General features: G+C 54.7%; 2 protein-coding genes across 2 annotated transcripts in view; one reads left to right on the forward strand and one right to left on the reverse strand.

Moving 5' to 3' along the window:
* Positions 1-3482: 3482 nt before the first annotated feature.
* The window catches only part of RAB43 (RAB43, member RAS oncogene family), a 51144-nt gene continuing 35910 nt past the window's right edge, over positions 3483-18716 (reverse strand). The window contains exon 3 of the mRNA XM_048226655.2: positions 3483-4817. Coding sequence (XP_048082612.1) covers positions 4300-4817 — 518 coding nt within the window. The 3' untranslated portion in view covers positions 3483-4299. The remainder of the gene's footprint in view (positions 4818-18716) is intronic.
* Positions 7616-8259, forward strand: GP9 (glycoprotein IX platelet). Its single transcript, XM_026501468.4, has one exon. It carries the CDS (start codon positions 7616-7618, stop codon positions 8147-8149), a length of 534 nt encoding a protein of 177 aa, XP_026357253.2. The 3' UTR covers positions 8150-8259.

Raw genomic sequence — 18716 nt, forward strand, 5'->3', positions numbered from 1 at the left:
CGGAGGGGAGCTGGGAGGGGCTGTTAGAAACGAAAAGTCCATTGGAGTAAACTGGGAGCTCAAACGTAGCGGCTTTTCATTGGCTGAGTTGTGACGGTCTCTCATTGGCTGGGCTGTTGCAGGGCGGGAGGAGAGGCGGGGAAGAAATCCTCCTTCCACCTGCTGGGATAGTGAAGTAGCATCCAAGTGCAGGGTCCCCGTCTTCCTATCGGGTCAATTGGCCACGAGTGGTGGGGCATGAGAGCTCCCCCTGCCGGCCTCCCCGCTCCGTTCTCAGCAAGATTGCCTTTCGTTCGTTTCCACAAGGGGTAGAATGCAGAGCGCCGGCGCCGGCTTTGCCCTTCACACCGGCTTTCTCTCGCTGCCGTAAGAAATGACCGCAGACTCAGAGGCTGACAGCAACACTCATTCCTTATCTCACGCTCTCCAAGGCGCAGAAGTGTGGGCACAACGTGGGTGTGGGTTCTCAGCTTAAGGTCTCGCAAGGTTGAAATCGTGGTGCGGGCAGGGCCGTGTCCCTTCCCAGAGGCTCTGGGGAAGAATGCGCTTGCTGGCCCCTTGCAGCTGTCGGCAGCATCCAGCTCCGGCTTGCTCTTCAAGTCCTTCTTGTCCAGAACCGACCTCTGTGCTCTGGAGCCGAGCTGTGACACGAAGACAGAGTTGGGGAATAAAGAGGAATGACAGTTTTACCGCTTCGCCAGGCAAAGGAGGCTGCAGCCGGCAAAAGCCTTCCAAACCGCAGGCCCGCCAGGGGTAAAAGGCTGAGGGGTTTTAAAGGAACGTGCAGGATCCGGGAGGTTTTGGTAGGAATCCCGCACGTTCGCCCGCTACGTTTGGCATGTCTCCAACGTGCTCTGACACCTGGCGCCGCACCGGCCACCCGAGGCCCCTTACTACGTATCCATATCGGGTTCCTGGACCAAAGGGTTCTACAGAAAACCAAGTGAAGGGGAAGGGAGGCTCAAGAACGAGGAAGGGAAACATTTGTTCCGTTTGAAGTCAAGCCTTCCGGAAGCATTCGTGTGCCCGTCTGCATTTCCATCCACCTTTCTGTTTCTAAAGAGGTTCCATTCTCGCGCTCCAGATCTCTCCGACTTCCCTTTCCGCGGCATCTCTCACTTCCTCTTCTGCCAGCAGCCACAGAAAGCTCTCTGCACTTAAGGGCTCACACGTCCAGATCAGGCCCTCCTGGAAAACCGCCCTTTTCAAAGGTCAACTGTGCCGCAAAACACAGCACAATCACAGCAGTGACGTCTCCTCAGATTCACCAATTCTGGGGATTAGGGTGGAGGATCTTGGGAGGCATTCCTAGGAATTGTGCCCACCCAGCCTCATAGCAGCAGGACTTTTTTGTGCTGGGGTGGGAAGGCAGAATGTGCGGGCGCACACCTACCCTACAGGCAAATGGCGGGATTGCCCTCAGGGCACATGGGCTGGGGTAACAGAAACCTGAAAAGACAGGTTTCTGTTTAACAAGATAAAATTTTCTCTCTCTCTTTCTCTCTCTCTCTCTCTTTCTCTGGAAAAATCCAGGTAGGCATGCCTAAACTGGATGGCAGTTCCAGAACCATCAGGGACCCAGGCTCCTTCTATCTTTTTGCTCTGCCATCCTCAAGTCAGGGCTACACCCCAAGAACCAAGATGGCTTTTCCAGCCTCCTGCAGCCCACGGGGAAGCGGAACTGATCGCTTCTTCCTCTTTTCCCATTGGCCTATGCTTGGTCACATGGCTATATCTGAAGGCAAAGGAGGCTGGGAAATGTAGTCTTTAGCTTAAAGGCCATCTCTCCTGCTAAAATTCTATTTGTGTGAGAGAAGGAAGAGTGGACACTGAAGGACAGTGGTCATCCCTGAGTCAGCTTGTGAGGCCATGATGTTGAAAGTATAAAAGTACAGTGATAAGGCCACTGGCCCGGAGACCTTGATGAGGTTGGAGAAGCACTAGAGTGGGTATGCTCAAGGGCTTGTGCTGGAATGGGGAGGTGTAGTCAAGAGGTGGGGTGCTTGCATCAAGGCTTCAAGGAGGAACTGTTGCTGGTGATGGCTAGTCTGGGGGAGGACTGTGAGGGTGAGTAACTGGGTTGGGCCCCAGGGCAGGAGCACAGTTCGGGGAGAGGCCAGTGGACTGTGAGGCCAGGGAGACCAAGGGTCATCCACGTGAATCCTGGAATTACAGAGGGGGAGGACAATGTTCATGGTGGACAGAAAGTCCTGTGCTCCAAGTGGGGGTTACCTGGAAGAGGAGTGACCAGGATGGGGGGGCAGCAGGCAGGAGCAGGTGGCCTGGCAGACAACATGCGTATCAAAACAGCTGGGGTTTGAGTGAGGAAGAGAAATCACAGGAAGCATCAAGAAGAGGCAAGAGGACAGGGTCCTGGAGCACAGCTGGGTTCCCGTTCTCGAAGTGAAGGAGGATGTCAGAGGAGAAGGGGGGTTGAGGATTGCTTAAGAGAGGTGGAAGACAGGGCCAGAGGATGGGACATAGAGTGAGCAGAGAACCACCCCCAAAGGGGTCAAAGTCCACAGATATGCAGAAGGCAGTTGGCCAACTTGGCTGCTGTTGGGATATGGCAGTGGGGGAGAGAGGACATTTCTAATGGTGCCCCACGTTACCGGCTGGGTGTCTGGGTGGATGCAGCTACCCTCCCTAAGCTGGAGAACGCTGGGGGGGGGGGGCTGGCTTTTGGGGGAAAGACAGCCAGGTTTAGGCCATGGTGGGTATGAGCCCCCTGTAGGACGCTCAGAGGGGATGTCCAGAAGGTACGGGATGCCCAGGTCTGGGCTGGCGTTGGAGATGGGTGGGCAAGTGGGTGCAGCTGGACTGGAAGCCAAGAGAGAACACACATGACTGAGATAGGACTCGGGGCCACAGGAAGGATTGACTGTATCGGGGTTAGTTGTGAACCCAAGGGGTCGAGGGGAGTGGGCGGGGAGCCTGCTGCGGTGTTCACAACATGCACACACAATCACGTGCACACGCACACAAGATTTTTCCAGAATCAAGGAGGTCGTAAGCATGTTCACAGACTGAGAGGAAGGAGGGGGCCAGACAGAGTGCGCCTTCACATATAGGGAGTGGGTGCTGACCTAGTAAGGAACTCGAAGGGGGAGGAGTGGAGAATGCCTCAGTTTCTCCACAGAGAAAATGGCGTAGGATACGGGGTCGGCCAACTTGGGCAGCCCTGGAAGGAGGAGCCTCCCCACCTCAGGAAGCCCAAAGAGCTGTCCCTCTCCCGCCCTCAGCCCCCACAAAGGCCTGTCTGACCGAGATAAGGAGAGCAAGGCATTCTCTTTATGCCCAGAGATTCCTTAAATAAAAGCTGCCACATCCATACAATGGAACCATGGCGAACACTGGTGGCATATGTGGGTGTATTCACAGGTGGAAAAAGGAGGTTTCAGAAGAGCGTGGGCCCCAAGTGACCCGATTTGGGGTAAGAAGAAAATACACACAGGAAAAAAATAAAAGGCAGTCTTGCTTGATATTGAAATTGAGAGAAAATTTTATTGTCTTCTTCCTGTTCATCTGAACATTCCATTTTTCCACAACAAAAATGAGTTCTCATGTGTGCTGTTTTTTGTTTGGTGGTGGTTGTTGTTGTTGCTTTTCTTAAGTTGTACATGCTAAAAAATAAAAGAGAAATCTCAGAGGCCCCAGAGGAAGAGCGTGTACCCCACTAGGTCAGTCAGGCCAGGAAACACAGCCTGGGGGCTGGGGGACCACCACTCACCGGGCCTCCTTCCCCACCTGCCATAAAGGCGTGCAGGCGATGAAGATGGGCCAAGTCCAGGCGTCCACAAGTGGGAGAAGGGAAGCTCCGTGGAGGCTGAGGTTCCTGGTCTGGGGTCCAGGTTCTGGACCTGCCAGGTGACCCCAGCTAGAGCAAGCTGTCTCCAGAGCAGGCATGACTCCAGGGGACCAAATGACACCTTCCCTCAGCACCCTGCTCTGGGCCAGGGATCAGAGGTTGGGGAGGCTGGCCCTTTGGGCACACCGGGGAGCCTCCCTGGGCTTCACAGGAAGGTGAATGGCCAGCTCCTTCCCGAGAGCAGAGCTGGGCCAAGCACCCTCTGGGGCTGGCAGGAGAGAGCCCAGCGTCCTGGCCCCGGGGGAGGGCAGAGGCTAGCCTGAGAGGGGCTCGTGATACGAAATAAGGAGCCCACATTCTCAAGTCATCCTGAACATGGATAGTTTATCACAGTGTGTTTTACCAATGGGCTCTTACTTTACACTCTTGTGCATTTCACTCTTGTCACTCAACGACACGATGGAAATCCCTCCAACACTAGTCATGCAGTTTTATTTCATGTAACATAACGTCCATATACTATCCTGGGGTGTGCATGCACCAGTAACTATCCCTTTTGTTTCCGGCTTTTCGCTACCATTAACAACGCTGCAATACACATCTTTGGGTACTTCAAACCAAACCAAACCAAACCCAATCCCAGGTGTCCTAGGAGCAGCGGGCCACTGACGGGGCCACGGGGCCACGGTGGCAGGGGAGCCTCTCAGTGAGTCAGGCTTCCCTCTGAGCGGCCTGCTCGCATCGGCACAATGAGGGGTCGGGTTAGAAGAGGACCGGGGACCCCCCTGCAGATGGAATCTTTCAGAGTCAAAGCGTTGGCTCCCTCCGGCAATCACCCGGCACAGACTAAGGGAGGCCCCGCGAAGTGCAGGTGCTGACCTTGACTTGGCACCGCGGCTTGACCACCGACACGGCCCTCGGGGAGCTGTCGTGCTGTCGGGGAGAAGCGGACGACACATACACAGACGAACGGCAGTGTGCTTCGAAGCGAGCTCCGAGCTGCGAGATGCTGAAACAATAAAACACCCGCGTGTGTGAACACAGGCGTGCTCCTGTGGGTCTAGCGTAAGCGGGGTGGTTAGAGCACCCCTCTGGGGCTCCGGGGTGGCTCAGTCGGTTCAGCGTCTGCCTTTGGCTCAGATCATGATCCCAGGATGTGTGGAGCCCGCTTCTCCCTTACCCTCTGCCCCTCCCCCTGCTTGTTCTCCCTCTCTCTCTCTCTCTCTCAAATAAATACATAAAATCTTAAAAAATAATAATAATAAGGCTCTCAGCCGTCCGCCCTTGACTTCTGCTGCTGCTGTGACTGCAGGTGTGGTCCCAGGTGCCCTCCGTCGTGGCCCGGGTACCACCTGGCACTGCTCAAGCGCCCACGGAGCCTCAGCCGACAGCGTAGCAGGCGGAGGGGGGACTAGGACCCGCTTCTCAGGTTTGGCGTCCGTGGCCGACACTGGCCATGACCACGGGAATGGCCCATGGGTCCCCTTCCTCTCCTCAGCGGCCCCTCACTCGGGGCTCCTCTCCCTGGCCCCTCTAGCAAGGTCTCTGTTGCCTGCGGTTGCTAGAGCTCCCCTACTTGTTCCCAAAGCATTGCTGCACCCCAGGGGTTCCCACACCCTCCACGGGCACGAATTGTGCCTTCCCTGCAAGCCCTTTTCCGACTGATTTGATATTTCATATGCGTGCAATTTTTTTAAGATTTTATTTATTTATTCAACAGAGATAGAGACAGCCAGAGAGAGGGAACACAAGCAGGGGGAGTGGGAGAGGAAGAAACAGGCTCATAGCAGAGGAGCCTGATGTGGGGCTCGATCCCATAATATCAGGATCACGCCCTGAGCCAAAGGCAGACGCTTAACCGCTGTGCCACCGAGGCGCCCCCATATGCGTGCAATTTTTATAACTTACTATAAAATGAGTACATGAATCTTTTAATTTTATAATATACTTCTGCATAATATTTTACTGTTAGGCTTGATGCTTGTTAATGATTTTTTAATATGAAAAAATAAGTAAACTGAAAATCCACTTATGTTTTCAAGGGAACTCTGTAACCCTAACGTAAATGGAAAACTGATGCCACTCCCCTAGGTAAAATGTAGCTATAGAAATAAATATAATGCAAATAAAAAAACGATCTTAAATTCTAGCTAGAGACCAATGACTGATGGAGACTGAGCCACAGGCCTGCAGCGTCCGTGGAAGAAAAGGACCAGGAGGTGTTAGAAGTTGCTAAAGACGCAGTGACACCGAAAAGTGACTTTCTCCTTGACCTATTCCGAAGAATCAAAGAAAATTTAAAATGCTGTCATTCTCCCCGCCTAGGATTCTCAGCCCGTGGGAGCTGCCCCACCCACACCCTGCATATGCAAGCAGGACAAGGATAATTGCTCCCATTTCACAGATGAGCAAGTGTGAGGTTTGGAGGAACAACCAGCAGAGCCGCTCAGCTCCAAGGCCTCCTCTTCCTGGAAGCCCTCCCCATGTCCTGGGACCTGGTGAGGGGTCTCCCTGGCTCTCCCACAGACCCTGTACTGAGGCCCAGCAAGGCACGGGTGGTCCACAGGGATGCAATGTGGGACCCCCTTCTGTAAACAGGGGTTGACCTACCATTCAGGGCACAAGTCCCAGGGACCCTGAAGGCCTGCTGCCTCCGGAGAGAGCCCCCCAGGGCTGCAGGCGGGGGATAAGCCAGGCTATTTTCATCATTTCCTTCCTCCCACTCGAGCGGCGGCCACCATCGGCTGCCACCTCAGTCTCGCCCAGGACAGTTCAGGCCACAGAAAGGGGTGCCAGCTGCAGGCCTCACAAGTAAGTGGCCCTCCTTATTACCCAGCACCACCGCCCACAGCCACCCCCACCCAGGTGGGACGGTGGGACGGGGCCTAGCAGGGAAAGGAGGCCAGCCACCCGGCCCGCCTCTGTCCCCCCTTCAGCTTTCCCCTCCAGAAGACGGGGTTGGGTGGGGGCACTGGCTCTGAGACACTGGCTCCTTGGTTGATTCATCTAATATTCACTGCCTGCCGTGGGCCAGGCCCTGGTGGGGAGAGCCTGTCTTGGGAAGGGGAAGCAATCGTGGGAAAGTCGGCGAACCAGGCAAGAGCCTGGAGCTCATGAGGCCTCATGAGGAATTGGAGTCCCTTCTCGGACGCAGACCACAGGGTGACCCTGCATGAATCACTCTCTGTCTCTGGGCCTCGATTTCCCCAACTCTGAGCGCTAACCTAGATGCGTGGCTTTCCAGAGGGAACCCCTTCTGGGGCTCCCTCCCGGTCCCCACCTCAGCATCCTCATTCTGCTGTTTTCTACATCGGGTAGCACGTAAGAGTTCACCGGGCCACAGGTGAGCTGTGGGAATCCACAGGAAGAGACGTGGTCTGTGAAGTCCACACCATCGGCCTGACCCCAGGCTTGGGCGTGGGGGCTGGGGGCAGCCTGGGGGTCAGGGGTCAGGACTGGGAAGCATCTAGCAGGCATCTGTACCCCTTCCCCCTGAGGAGGGGCTGGGGTCTCTGTTAGGGGCCAGGAGGTCCCTTCTCAAGAGCGTTCTTACCCTCACTCTCCCCTCCCCAGCTACACTCACCTTCCGGCCTTCTGAGTGTCCCGGGAGGCTCAGCTAGGCCTGGGTTGGGCGCCGTCACTTCCTGCAGTCTTCACCACCCCATTTCACGGAGGAGAAGGCTGAGGCCTGAGAAAGGAGGTGAGTTGTCCTTTGTCCCAGATCGGTCCCACTGGCCATTGGCAGGGGGTGCGGGCTGCCAGGCCCTCCCTCCCCTCACGGCCGCTCTCCCCACAGCCAGCCTGCCAATGCCTGCCTGGGGGGCCCTGTTGCTGCTCTGGGCTGCCGCAGAGGCCGTCAAGGACTGCCCCGTGGAGTGCACCTGCCAGGCCCTGGAAACCATGGGGCTGTGGGTGGACTGCCGGGGGCGGGGGCTCACGGCCCTGCCCGCCCTGCCGGTGCACACCCGCCACCTGCTGCTGGCCAATAACAGCCTTAGCTCCGTGCCGCCCGGCGCCTTCGACCACCTGCCCCAGCTGCAGACGCTCAATGTGACGCAGAACCCCTGGCACTGCGACTGCGGCCTCACCTACCTGCGCCTCTGGCTGGAGGACCGCACGCCCGAGGCCTTGCTGCACGTCCGCTGCGCCAGCCCCGCGCTCGCCGACGCCCGCCCGCTGGGCCAGCTGACGGGCTACAGGCTGGGCAGCTGCGGCTGGCAGCTGCCGGCGTCCTGGACATACCCGGGGCTCTGGTGGGACGTGCTGCTGGTTGTCGTGGCCACGCTGGGCCTGGCTCTCCTGGCCTGCCTGCTGTGCACTGCTACCGAGATCTTCGACTGAGCCCAGCCCCTGGGGTCACCGCGAACCCGGGGCCAAGCCCTGAGCCCCTCCCCAGACTCCTCTAGGCCTGGGCAGCCGGAGCCACCAGTCACTCCCAATAAACTGGCTGCTCAACCGTTTTATCCAAATTCAGAATTCTGGTTTTTTTCCTCTCAACACTCAAGTCTGGCTCCTTCTGGAAACCTGGGTCCATGTTGTTAGAACCAGATACCCACTGGGGCTTCTCTGTCCCCCAAGGTCCTTGTAAAATGGGCTTGTCCCACCTCCTCCACACCAGCCACCCCCCATCCCACAGTCTGTGGACACCCCTTCCTCCGTGCCTGACGGGTCCCAGGACTGGGGTCCTCATGCTCTCCTCGGTCCTGGCACCTGCTTTGTGCATGGGCCACTCCAGAGGGCCCAGGCAAACCTCACATCAGCGTTTTGCTCCCCCCTGCCCCAGTTCCACAGAAAGCTGGCTCTCCCCGCGCAGCGGTGAGCATAGCAGGAGGCACGGAAGCCCCTGGACGGGAGAAGAGCCGTTTCCGCCTCTCTGACACACATACCTTGAAAGGCACGTCACTGTTTCCAAAACGGCCTTTGGCCGCGAAGACACCTGTTCACACGGCCCCCTCCTTTCTCATCTTCTCTTATAAGCTCTCTCTCCTTTTCCTCCTCTCTAGCCCTCTTCTTCAGAAACAAAACAACAAGCTCTTCCCTGTCTCATGGAAACAACTCCAGGTGCTGACATCAGACACCTGCAAACTGGACTCTCACTTCCATCCCCAGCAACGGCCACCAAATTCTTCACACAAGACACTTCTCTCCCTCAGAGGAATTCTGGTGCCAGCAGTTAAACTAATAAACTTTTTTCCACCTCATGAGAGAATATTTCCAGGTCTGTTCCTGGCCACCCCCAATCCAGATATAATTACACCAAGGTCCTTCCTTCGAGGAGGTCTGTGCTGTGGACCTGTGGCTCCGAGGGTGCCACGGGGAAGGCCAGGTGGGCACAGAGCACCACTGGAGGACACCGAGCCACAGAGGTGAGGCTGGAGCAGGAGGCCCAAACGCAGGGGAAGGGAGGGCTATAGGGAGAGGTGGGGTCTGCGGCAAACCAGAGAGCCTGTGTGCCACCTAATGCTGCCCTGTGGGGGCGTGGGCCCAGCACCGAGTCTCCCCATTCTTCCGGGGGGGTTGGAAATCTACACTTGTGTGTGAAATCTCTGACTCAAGTGCTGGCAACTAAATCCAAAAAATGTTATGGAACTATCAACAGCACAAATAAAACACAGTAATGGGCTGGATGGAGTCCACAGGCTGGGAGTCTGTGATTTCTGCAGGCGGACTCCGCTGTAACAGGGCTGCCTCGTGAGAATGGGAAAAGCTGGCCTCTCCTCACGGGGCACTTAGTATGGGTTTGGCCTTGCACGAAACACCTGCTGTGGGTCCTTCTTCTGCACCCTGCGAGGAAGGCACTGCTCCCCCACACTGGACGGAGGACGAGGTCCCAGGACCCCTGACAGTCCCTTCACAGGCATGATCCCGGCAGCTCCCCTTTCACACCTGAAAAGTGCCTCCTTGAAAGTTTCCTGAAACTAAGGACCTTCAGCCCCCCTGTCTCCATGTGGGGTGCCCCTCAATTCTGCTTCTGCTCCTTCCTGAGGCCAACACATCAGCCACAGGTCTGGGCACAAGAGCGATCATAAGCCTTGATTCTGCTAGCCGAGCGGCTGGTCCTGTGAGAACCTGCCAGAAGCCGGGCAGCACAGCATCACCAGCGCAGAGGATGACACCCCTGTTGGCAGTGGGGTGGGGAGGGACTGGCAGCGGCCGGCAGCGGATCTCCCAGGGAGGATGGCGGATTCAGACGAGAATCCCCAGAGAAACAGGTGCCCTGGGAAATTCAGCCAGCCGCCTCCTCTGTCCCCATGGTCTTTGTCCCAGGCCAGCAAAGTGGCCACCACGTACACAGTCCCCACCCACTCCACAGCCACCAAACCAGCGACCAAAGATTCCACCATCATTACCGACCATCCCCACTGGCCACCACTGTCCCCTGCAGGACCGCAGTTCCCCACCACCCCTGACGGCCATGAACACTGCCACCTTCGGTATACCACAGATACCACATGGCCTGCTCACTGGCCTCACCCTTGCCGCCCCTCATCCCCTCGACCGCAGCCACAGAACGTCCGCCCTGGGAGGCAACACCGCCCCCCCACGAGCCCCCTCCCGCCTCTGTCCACCACTAGCAGCAGACAACCACGGATCTTAGCCCCATTACAAGCAAAATGCCGTCTCTGCCACTGCCCTCCCATGGTCTCCATGGCCTCATCCTCTTGACCATCTCCTCCACGAGCATTTTCAAAATCAAGCCTCACGTGGAGAATTCGCTGAGGTGACCTTGACCGGCTACTGTGACCACCCCCACCTTGCCAGCAGCTGACCCCCTCAGCTGACCGCCGGCGTGGGTTGTTCACCAGAGGGCCTTCTGCCCCACTCCAGGCTCCTGCTGGGTCAAGCTCCCAGGCCCTGCTAGAGCCCTCTGCTGTCCCCTGCATTCCTCTGGCCAGCAGGCGAGGGAGAGAGCAAAGGGGAATGCACAGATGTTCGTGGCCAGGCCAGAAGTGGTGGCGATGGCTTTCACAAGCAGTCACGGTCTGGAACCAGGAACCGGCCCCACCCTAACTGCAGGGAGGCCTGGCACCGCGCTCTTCCTGTGCGCCCAGCCACAGCAGCAGGTGGGCATCTGGCCGTCGGCCACACGAGGTCTAGGCGAAGCTAATGGTGCTCCATCAGAAGGTGGACCCGCCGTCGAGAGGGCATTTGTAAAGGGTGGGCGCTCTCGGGGGGCACACGCTGAATCTTGGCTCTGAGCTACAGCCAGACCCAGCCCGTCTCAGTGCCCATCTCCCGTGTTCTGCATGAGCACTCGGCCACACCTCCTGTGAGCGCGTGTGTCCGCACAGTCTCCCAGCCAGGACCCTCACCCTCTCCAGCCCCTGCGGATGCACGTCAAACCAGATGAAAGCTAGGTCTTTGTCAAGCGAAGAATGCACTCCATCTCTTGAAAAGGGCCTGAGCCCGCCCCAGGGTGTGTGCCCGGACATGGCCGAGAGCACAACGTGGAAGACTGTCCCCGCCCAGCTCTGCCGCAAAGGGGGAACAGCGAGTGCGTGGCCTGGGGAATCTCCAAAGAACAGCATCTGACTCGACAGATACCCCCGGCCTCTGATTGGCAGCTTTCTAAACAGCTTTTGGGCTGGAATCCTCATTTTCAATCACTACAGGTAATAAGCAAGGATAACTTGCACTTTAGGCTTTGTGAAATGTCTCAAAATCTGGGGAAAGTCTTGGTTTTTTTTAGATAGATCACTAATAAAGTGGGGTAAATTCAGAGAGGAAAGCTAAACTGTATCACCGCCTTTTTTTTTTTTTTTAAGATTTATTTATTTGACACACAGAGTGTGCACACAAGCAGGGGGAGAGGCAGGCCGAAGGAGAGGGAGAAACAGACTCCCGGCTGAGTAGGGAGCCTGATGAGGGGCTTGATCCCAGGACCCTGGGATCATGACCTGAGCAGAAGGCAGACACTTAACCGACTGAGTCACCCAGGCGCCCCATAAACTGTATTACCTTTTTAATTAAAAAATTAAAATACCTCACGGTTGTCAGGGCAACAACACAGAAGGAACCAGATGGAGCCCCTGATGGCCCCAGGGATCCTGTTCTTGTTCAGACTCTTACAGGGACATAGATAAAATCCCATCCTCTCTTTAGGTCTGCATACCCCTACGAAGTAGAAAACAAATGAGGTTTATAAAGCCTCACGAAAGGAGAACTGAGGCTCCAAGGTTCAGCCAACCTGCTGGATTCTTTATCGAACGCTTCAGGGGCCGACCTGTGAGTAAAAGCAAAAGCAGGAATACATGCATTTGATGCTTTCGGTTCTAAACGAACGCCAGGCACCTGCATGGCGACCTGAATAACTCGTCCTTACTTTGAGTTCAGCAAGTGTGAATCACCTTACAGAGTTTTTTAACCAAGCCTTTGTATATTTAGGTAGTATCCTTCAACAAAGGTGGATCCGTTTATTCCGTAACTGAAGCCACCCATTCATTTTGTCTTTAAAAAGTCTGGAGAGGAGACTCGGGGGAGGGGGAATGGGGAGTTGTTTGACAAGTGTAGAGTTTGTTTTGCAAGAACTAAGATGAAAAAGCTCTGGAGGTGGCTGGTGGTGACGGTTGCACAACCACGTGAACGTACTTAACACTCCTGAACTGTACACTTAAAGATGCTTAAGACGGTAAATTCTCTGTATATTTTATCACAATTTTTATTCCAAGTCTAGAGTGATGGTTTTCAAACCTTTTTAGCCGTAAGACCTTTTTTTCAATGAACCCCTAGACAGTTCATGGTATAGGAAATCAAGTGGCTCGATCTGGTTGGCCGGGGGCCTGCCTGCCACCCTTCCCTCCTTCTCCACCCCTGCTTTTGTGGGCTATTGACAAGCTTCGAGACTCTTAAAAAGCCCATTTCTGAAATACAGCTCTAGAGCTTTAGTGGGGTATTAAAATTCAGTTTAAAAAAACAAGTATAACAAAGTGTCACCGAGGCCATAAGGCCTGAGAAATGGAAAAAGGTACCCATTCGGGAACAGCAAGATTCAGTCCTCCCAGATTATTCTCTGAATTCAATTTCATCCCAATCAAAGTTTTGGCTCTAGAACCTGACAAATAAGGGGTGAGAACACCACCAGCTGAACCCCCTTATCAACCCTCACGAGGGATTTAAGCAGAAAGCCAGATAGAGCCAGAGCAGCCGCTTGGAGAGGCATTGGTAATGTGTACAGAACCTTCCCCAGATTCCGCTTACACTGGGCATGCTGACCACATGGGACAGGCCCCTCTCCCTGCCCCAAGTCCCACCGAAACTACTAGATGATTGTAAAAAAGGGATAAACTCAGGGACCAGGTTCATGGAGGGCACAAGGGTAGGAAAGTGATGCCCACAAGCTTCTGTACGATGGAGAGCCGGCAGAGGGGTCACAGCTTGCTGAGCAGGTGAGAGAAGCCCCCCTCCCCCTCAGCCTGCAGAGGGAGCCCAAGGAGGGGCAGCCGGTCTCCCCACAGAACCCCCAGGAGGCTCCATGCTCCCTTTATGCAGTTGGGATATGACTTTTATTCAGAAATGAAACAGAAGAATTTTTTAAGGTCTGCAAGATGGTAACACTTTACATGACTTTCATTTAAGATAACAAAATTCAAATATAACCAACTGCACAAATGAGCCAAACGACACTGATGACACAAGACTCTTTAAAGCAGCAAGGGCGCACGAAAGCAGTCATACAGATCCTAAAAATATTTCTATTAGGCCTGGTGTACAAGCTTTCGTACCAAAGCAATCGGAAAAGTTCACATCTAGAAAAAACACACAGAACCTTTAAAACAGAATTTATCCTTTTATTAAATGACTTTGTAGAAAAACAGGATATTTCAAAGTAAGACTTTTTCGTAGCACCAACCACTTTATTTTTAAAAACTGACCATGCAAATAGGAATTTGCTTTCAGTTCTAGGCTGCATAGATTTTAGTAAGATCAGATTGGGGGGAGGGGGAGGTGGCTAGGGGCTGAGAACCAAGCGCCGGTTGAAAATCAGGCTCGGAGCACTGGGAACTCGCAGGCTCCCTCCCAACCTTCCACCTCGACATGACCACCATTTTGTCCCAACCGTGCAGGAGAGAGATGTGCTTTCAGAGACACTGAGAAGAGCGCCTCCAGGCCTAGGACAGCCGGCAGGGCAGTGAGATTCTGCCATCACCACCTACCCCCCGGGAGGAGGCAGAAGATCTCACTGCAAAAACAGAAAGACCTGGGAGAAAAGACCTCCAGGCACAGACATTTGAGGACCCCTCCCTAGTGGAAAGGCCAGATTGGCCCCGATTACCTTATAGGAAGAAGCCCACCCATCATAGGACCCACGCATCCAGCCAGGCTCCCCAGAAGCTTTCAGTACAGGGGGGCAGTCAGGGCTAACCAGGCTGAGAAAAGCCCCCAGCATGTTCAAAACAAACAATAGGGGGAAAGGAACACCGAGCAAAGAACAGGAGAAAATTTAGAAATCTGTTTTGGAAACAGCAAAACACCCAGTGGCTCCTTGGGGTAATGACTGACTGACTCTAGGTCTGGGGCAGAAAACGCACCCTATAGGCCAGAAAGCAAAGAAGCACTCAAGACCAACAGCTCATGGCAAAGAACTCGGGAGCCTGCCGGAAAGTAGTCTCACCGTCCAGAGACGGAATAATTTGAGCGTTGAAATGAATGATGGCTCCGATGGATTAACCCACTGGGTACGTTCCTCCGGAAAAGCACACATACACATACTCAGCGTGTTTGAATTCATCGAAGCCATTATACTTAGGTCGGCTCAAATAATTCCAGCTAGTGTGTACGGAAGGGATGGCTTTAATGTGGAGGTTGAGCCGAAGGAGTTAGAGGGCGCCATTTTTGCGACCCCCTGATGAACTGACCGTTGCGGGCAGTGATGGCTAACTGATGGTAAAAGCATTAGCTGGAAGCTGATGAAGAGCCCGAGGTGGGCACCACCTGACCCCCTTGACCCGTCCTCAACACATTAAAAGTGGGACACCCTGCCATTATGCGCTTCCCAGCAGGAGCGAAAGGCACAAATCTCACCACCCCTATTCTTGCCAAGAATCCAATCGAGCCGCCAGTTTCCAGGAAGTAAAACTTGCTCAAGAACACCATGGGGGTGTAACTGGCCAAACTCAAAATGTGAGAGGGGCTGCTCCAGGCAAATGACCCAGCCTCATCAACGAGTAAGTGGCATGAAAAAAATAAAAGGGAACACTCCTCTAGATTAAAAGAGACTTAAAAAGAGATACACACCCAAATCTGATAATTATCAACAACAAACAAAAACAAAATTAAAAAAGACTTTTTTTTTTTTTTTGAGCAATTGGTGAATTTGCATATGGACAGATCCAGGATGACTTGGAGGAATTATGATTACTTTTGTTAGGTGGGGTAATGGCATTAAGGTTCCGCTTGCCTGCTTGCTTTTATTTATTTTTTATTTTTAAAGATTTTATTTATTTATTTGACAGAGAGAGACAGCCAGCGAGAGAGGGAACACAGCAGGGGGAGTGGGAGAGGAAGAAGCAGGCTCATAGCAGAGGAGCCTGACGTGGGGCTCTATCCCACAACGCCGGGATCACGCCCTAAGCCGAAGGCAGACGCTTAACGACTGAGCCACCCAGGCGCCCCGATGCCTGCTTGCTTTTAGATTCATAGTGATCAACTTGGGTGAAATACCTCTGTGATCTGCATTAAAATACTCCAATCGAAAAGGTGGGGGGGAGATGTGGCCAGTGTGGCAAGATGAGGAGGGTTGTTGAAGCCTGGCAGTGGGTACACAGGGCTTGGCTGCACTCTCTGCTTTTGTGGATATCTGGAAATTCTCAATTTAAAGCAAGTATCATGTATCACATATGTGATTTTTAAGTAAAAAAACAAACAAAAAAACCCCACCAAATAAGTAAGAAAATCCATGACCGATTATCCGTCCACCATGCCAAAGTTCCCCCTGAAACCGCTGAACGAGGTTATGGGTGATGAAAGCTAGAGAATAAATCGTTTCCGGAAACCCTTATCAGATTTATCACTTCCCACGCGAGCCTGCAGCGGTATGCTGGTGTGCGTTACAGCTCGGCAGAGAGCTGTAGTTACGCACACTTATGTAACAGATGTCAATAGGCTATACATAAAATATGCTATATATTATATCTCCCAAATAGCAGCCTAGCTCCAGTTTTAAAGATTTGTAAAAGAGATACAAGAAGGAGGAAGTTCTTCATAGCTCCATTTTAACACAATCACCGTTAACATTTTCATGTCCGGACCGTACTGTTAACGTCAATCATAACACTCCTTGACTTGGGTATTCTGAACCCTTGATTAATAAAGCATCATATTCTTGAATGTTCTGTTGTTTTCACGACTCTTCTGAAGTGTACTGGGTCTTTCTATGACAAACGTAGTAGGTGTAGAAAGGCAGAAGGAAGACCCAAGCTCCCCAGCCCTTCACTGAGAGGTCGTCCTTCACCTCCCGCACTCAGACATACTGTCTAGAATAACGTGCAGCGGGGGAAGCTGCCTCCCAGCTTCTCCTTGCATGGAAATAAGGCTGTCATGGACATCCCTGTGCATAGAGGTTTTATTGTTTTTAAGATTGGTTGAGATAGATCGCCATAAGGTTTCTGCTATTTTCAGAAACGTCCACTTAGAATCCGGTCCCTTTTGTGGAATGTAAACCTGTCAGTCCAGCCACGTTCCCACCCCCACGAAATCCAACGGTACCTCCCAGGATCTCAGGGGGTTAAGGCACAACCCTGGAGCCCAATATCCGGGGCTCAAATCTTCTCTCTGCTGTTCACTGGATGTGCATTTGAGGCCTTAAACTCCCTTGTGAATTCCCATGGAAACCTCTCAATGAATTTCAGACTCCAGCATCTCAAGAGGCTGTAAACGGCATTCTGATAGAAGTTTCAAGGTTCCAGACTCAGAAAGTGGGCAGCCTTCCCCGGTCTACACACCCCCCACAATGTGCCACACTGGGTAAAGATGTGAATGTCGATCTTTTCTGACGACAGGGTCCACAGCTTACAGTGGTCAGAGATCCAGAAAAGATCACACACGACGACGAGCTCAGACGTTGCCAGATGGGGATGCAGTTTGCTGGAAGAGCGTCGGGCGTTAGGTTGGCCCAGGTGACCCCGTGGGTTCTGACTCTGTCAGAGTCAGAGTCTTGCCAAAGAGCCAGCCACCAGCCCTTGGGCCTTGAGGTCCCCAGATCGAGTCGGCGATTCCGCGGAGGATGGAAAACACACGCCAGGGGTAAATGGGCAGAACCCTCAGGCCTTCTTTTTTAGGAAGAACCTAAAAACCTCTGAGACATGAAGGCCTGCCCAGGGGCCACCTGGGTGGGGTGGGCAGGCTGTGTAGACCAGTATTCCTCAAACTGTGACATGTACCCAGATCCCTGGGGATCTTACTACAAACCAGATTCTGAATCAGGAGCTCTGGGGCGGACACTGAGATCCCGCATTTCTAACTAGCTCCCGGATGACGCCAGGCTGCTGGCCCGTTGACTGCACGATGAGCAGAAGGCTGGAGCGAGCTGGCCCCACTCACCCAGCTTCCGGGAACTGACTCCCCAACCCCCTGACTGCCCTCTCTCGTGGCCTCCTTTGCCAGGTCTGGGTCTCCTGACGGCCCCTCAGCCCTGCACACAGACCCTCCAGCTCCCTCGTAGGTGCTGTTGACACTGCTGATGAGTCAGCAGCTTTGAACTGGGAACTTCCATGTCTGCAGCCTGTTCCCTGGGAACCGCCCTGCGGCGATGGTCGCATCGGGGTGCAAGGTGCGGAGTCACCGCTGGGGACAGAGGCCTGAAGCACGCAGCCCAGCTGCGGGAGGGATGGGACCGTCCCGGGCACCCTCTCAGAGATGAGGGGGGCGGGCAGAGCCGTCCTCACCACAACCCCGAGGTGGCCTGGGTCAAAGCACACCACGGATGCCCAGGAAACACCAGTCGGGGCCATGCCTGCCCCTTGGGCGGGGTCTCTTCTTTCCAGCACGGGGAGCCGACAGCAGGGACAGGACACAGCAGTCTCTGGGGCTGTGTGTGTGCGTGTGTGTGTGTGTGTGTGTGAGGGGGCTCCACACACTCTGGAGGGCTCCTGGGAGTGTCTGGGAGTCAGCGTCAGGACCAGGGGGTTGTCCTTTGGGTCCAGGCCCCAACTCGCACTGTGTGTCAACAGGAGGCCCTGCTTGGAGAAGCCCATGACACAGCGGGAAGTTCGGTTCTGCAGGTGGGTCTGGGGTTCTGCCTGTCAGGGGAGCGGCGGGGTCAGGGCCCTGTGTGGCTGGGCGTGGCGAGTGTCAGGGGAGAGCCTGGACGGCCCTGACGGGCCCCGTGAGGGAGCCTGAGGGCAGCAGGGAGCCAGGCAGCTCCAAGCAAGGGGGTGACCGGGTCAGTGTGTGACCTGCTTCGGGAAGGTGCGTGGAGCCGGATGTGGAGGCAGGAGGCAGGGCAGGTGGAGGCTGGCTGGCGGGAGCCACCGCGTGGGGAAGGCGACAGATGGTGAGGAGAGGAGATATGAGTGGAGTGGGGGCACCCTGCATCCTGGCTTCCCCGAAGGAAGGGCTGGCGCAGTCCCTCCTCAGCTGAGCCCCTGGGTGAATGTGTGTAGGGAGCAGGGTGGGGGGAGTGGGGGTTGGAGCTTTGGGAGCCCCCAGGGGAGGGGCAGGGCCAGGCTCAGCTCTGGGACCTAGGCCCCTGGCCTCAGTTTCCCTGTTTTAAAGCCCAGGACTTTGTCCCAGGGTCTGGCAGTTCCACGGCGTGGGCAGAGGCAAGAGAGGGCCGTCATCACAGCCTCTGTGGGGACGTGTGGCGGCCCGGCTCAGACCACCCACATAGGGGTTTTTCTTCCCAGGGTACTTGCAGGCTTGGGGGCTGCCCTGCATTCAAGGGCAGCAGGAAATTCAAACCACAGGCGTT

The sequence above is a fragment of the Ursus arctos genome, unplaced genomic scaffold (assembly GCF_023065955.2).
Source record: "Ursus arctos isolate Adak ecotype North America unplaced genomic scaffold, UrsArc2.0 scaffold_14, whole genome shotgun sequence".
Lineage (NCBI taxonomy): Eukaryota > Metazoa > Chordata > Mammalia > Carnivora > Ursidae > Ursus > Ursus arctos.

Bases quoted from the DNA above. Each gene is read 5' to 3' on its own strand.
- GP9 (XM_026501468.4), top strand. From the start codon at position 7,616: ATGCCTGCCTGGGGGGCCCTGTTGCTGCTCTGGGCTGCCGCAGAGGCC.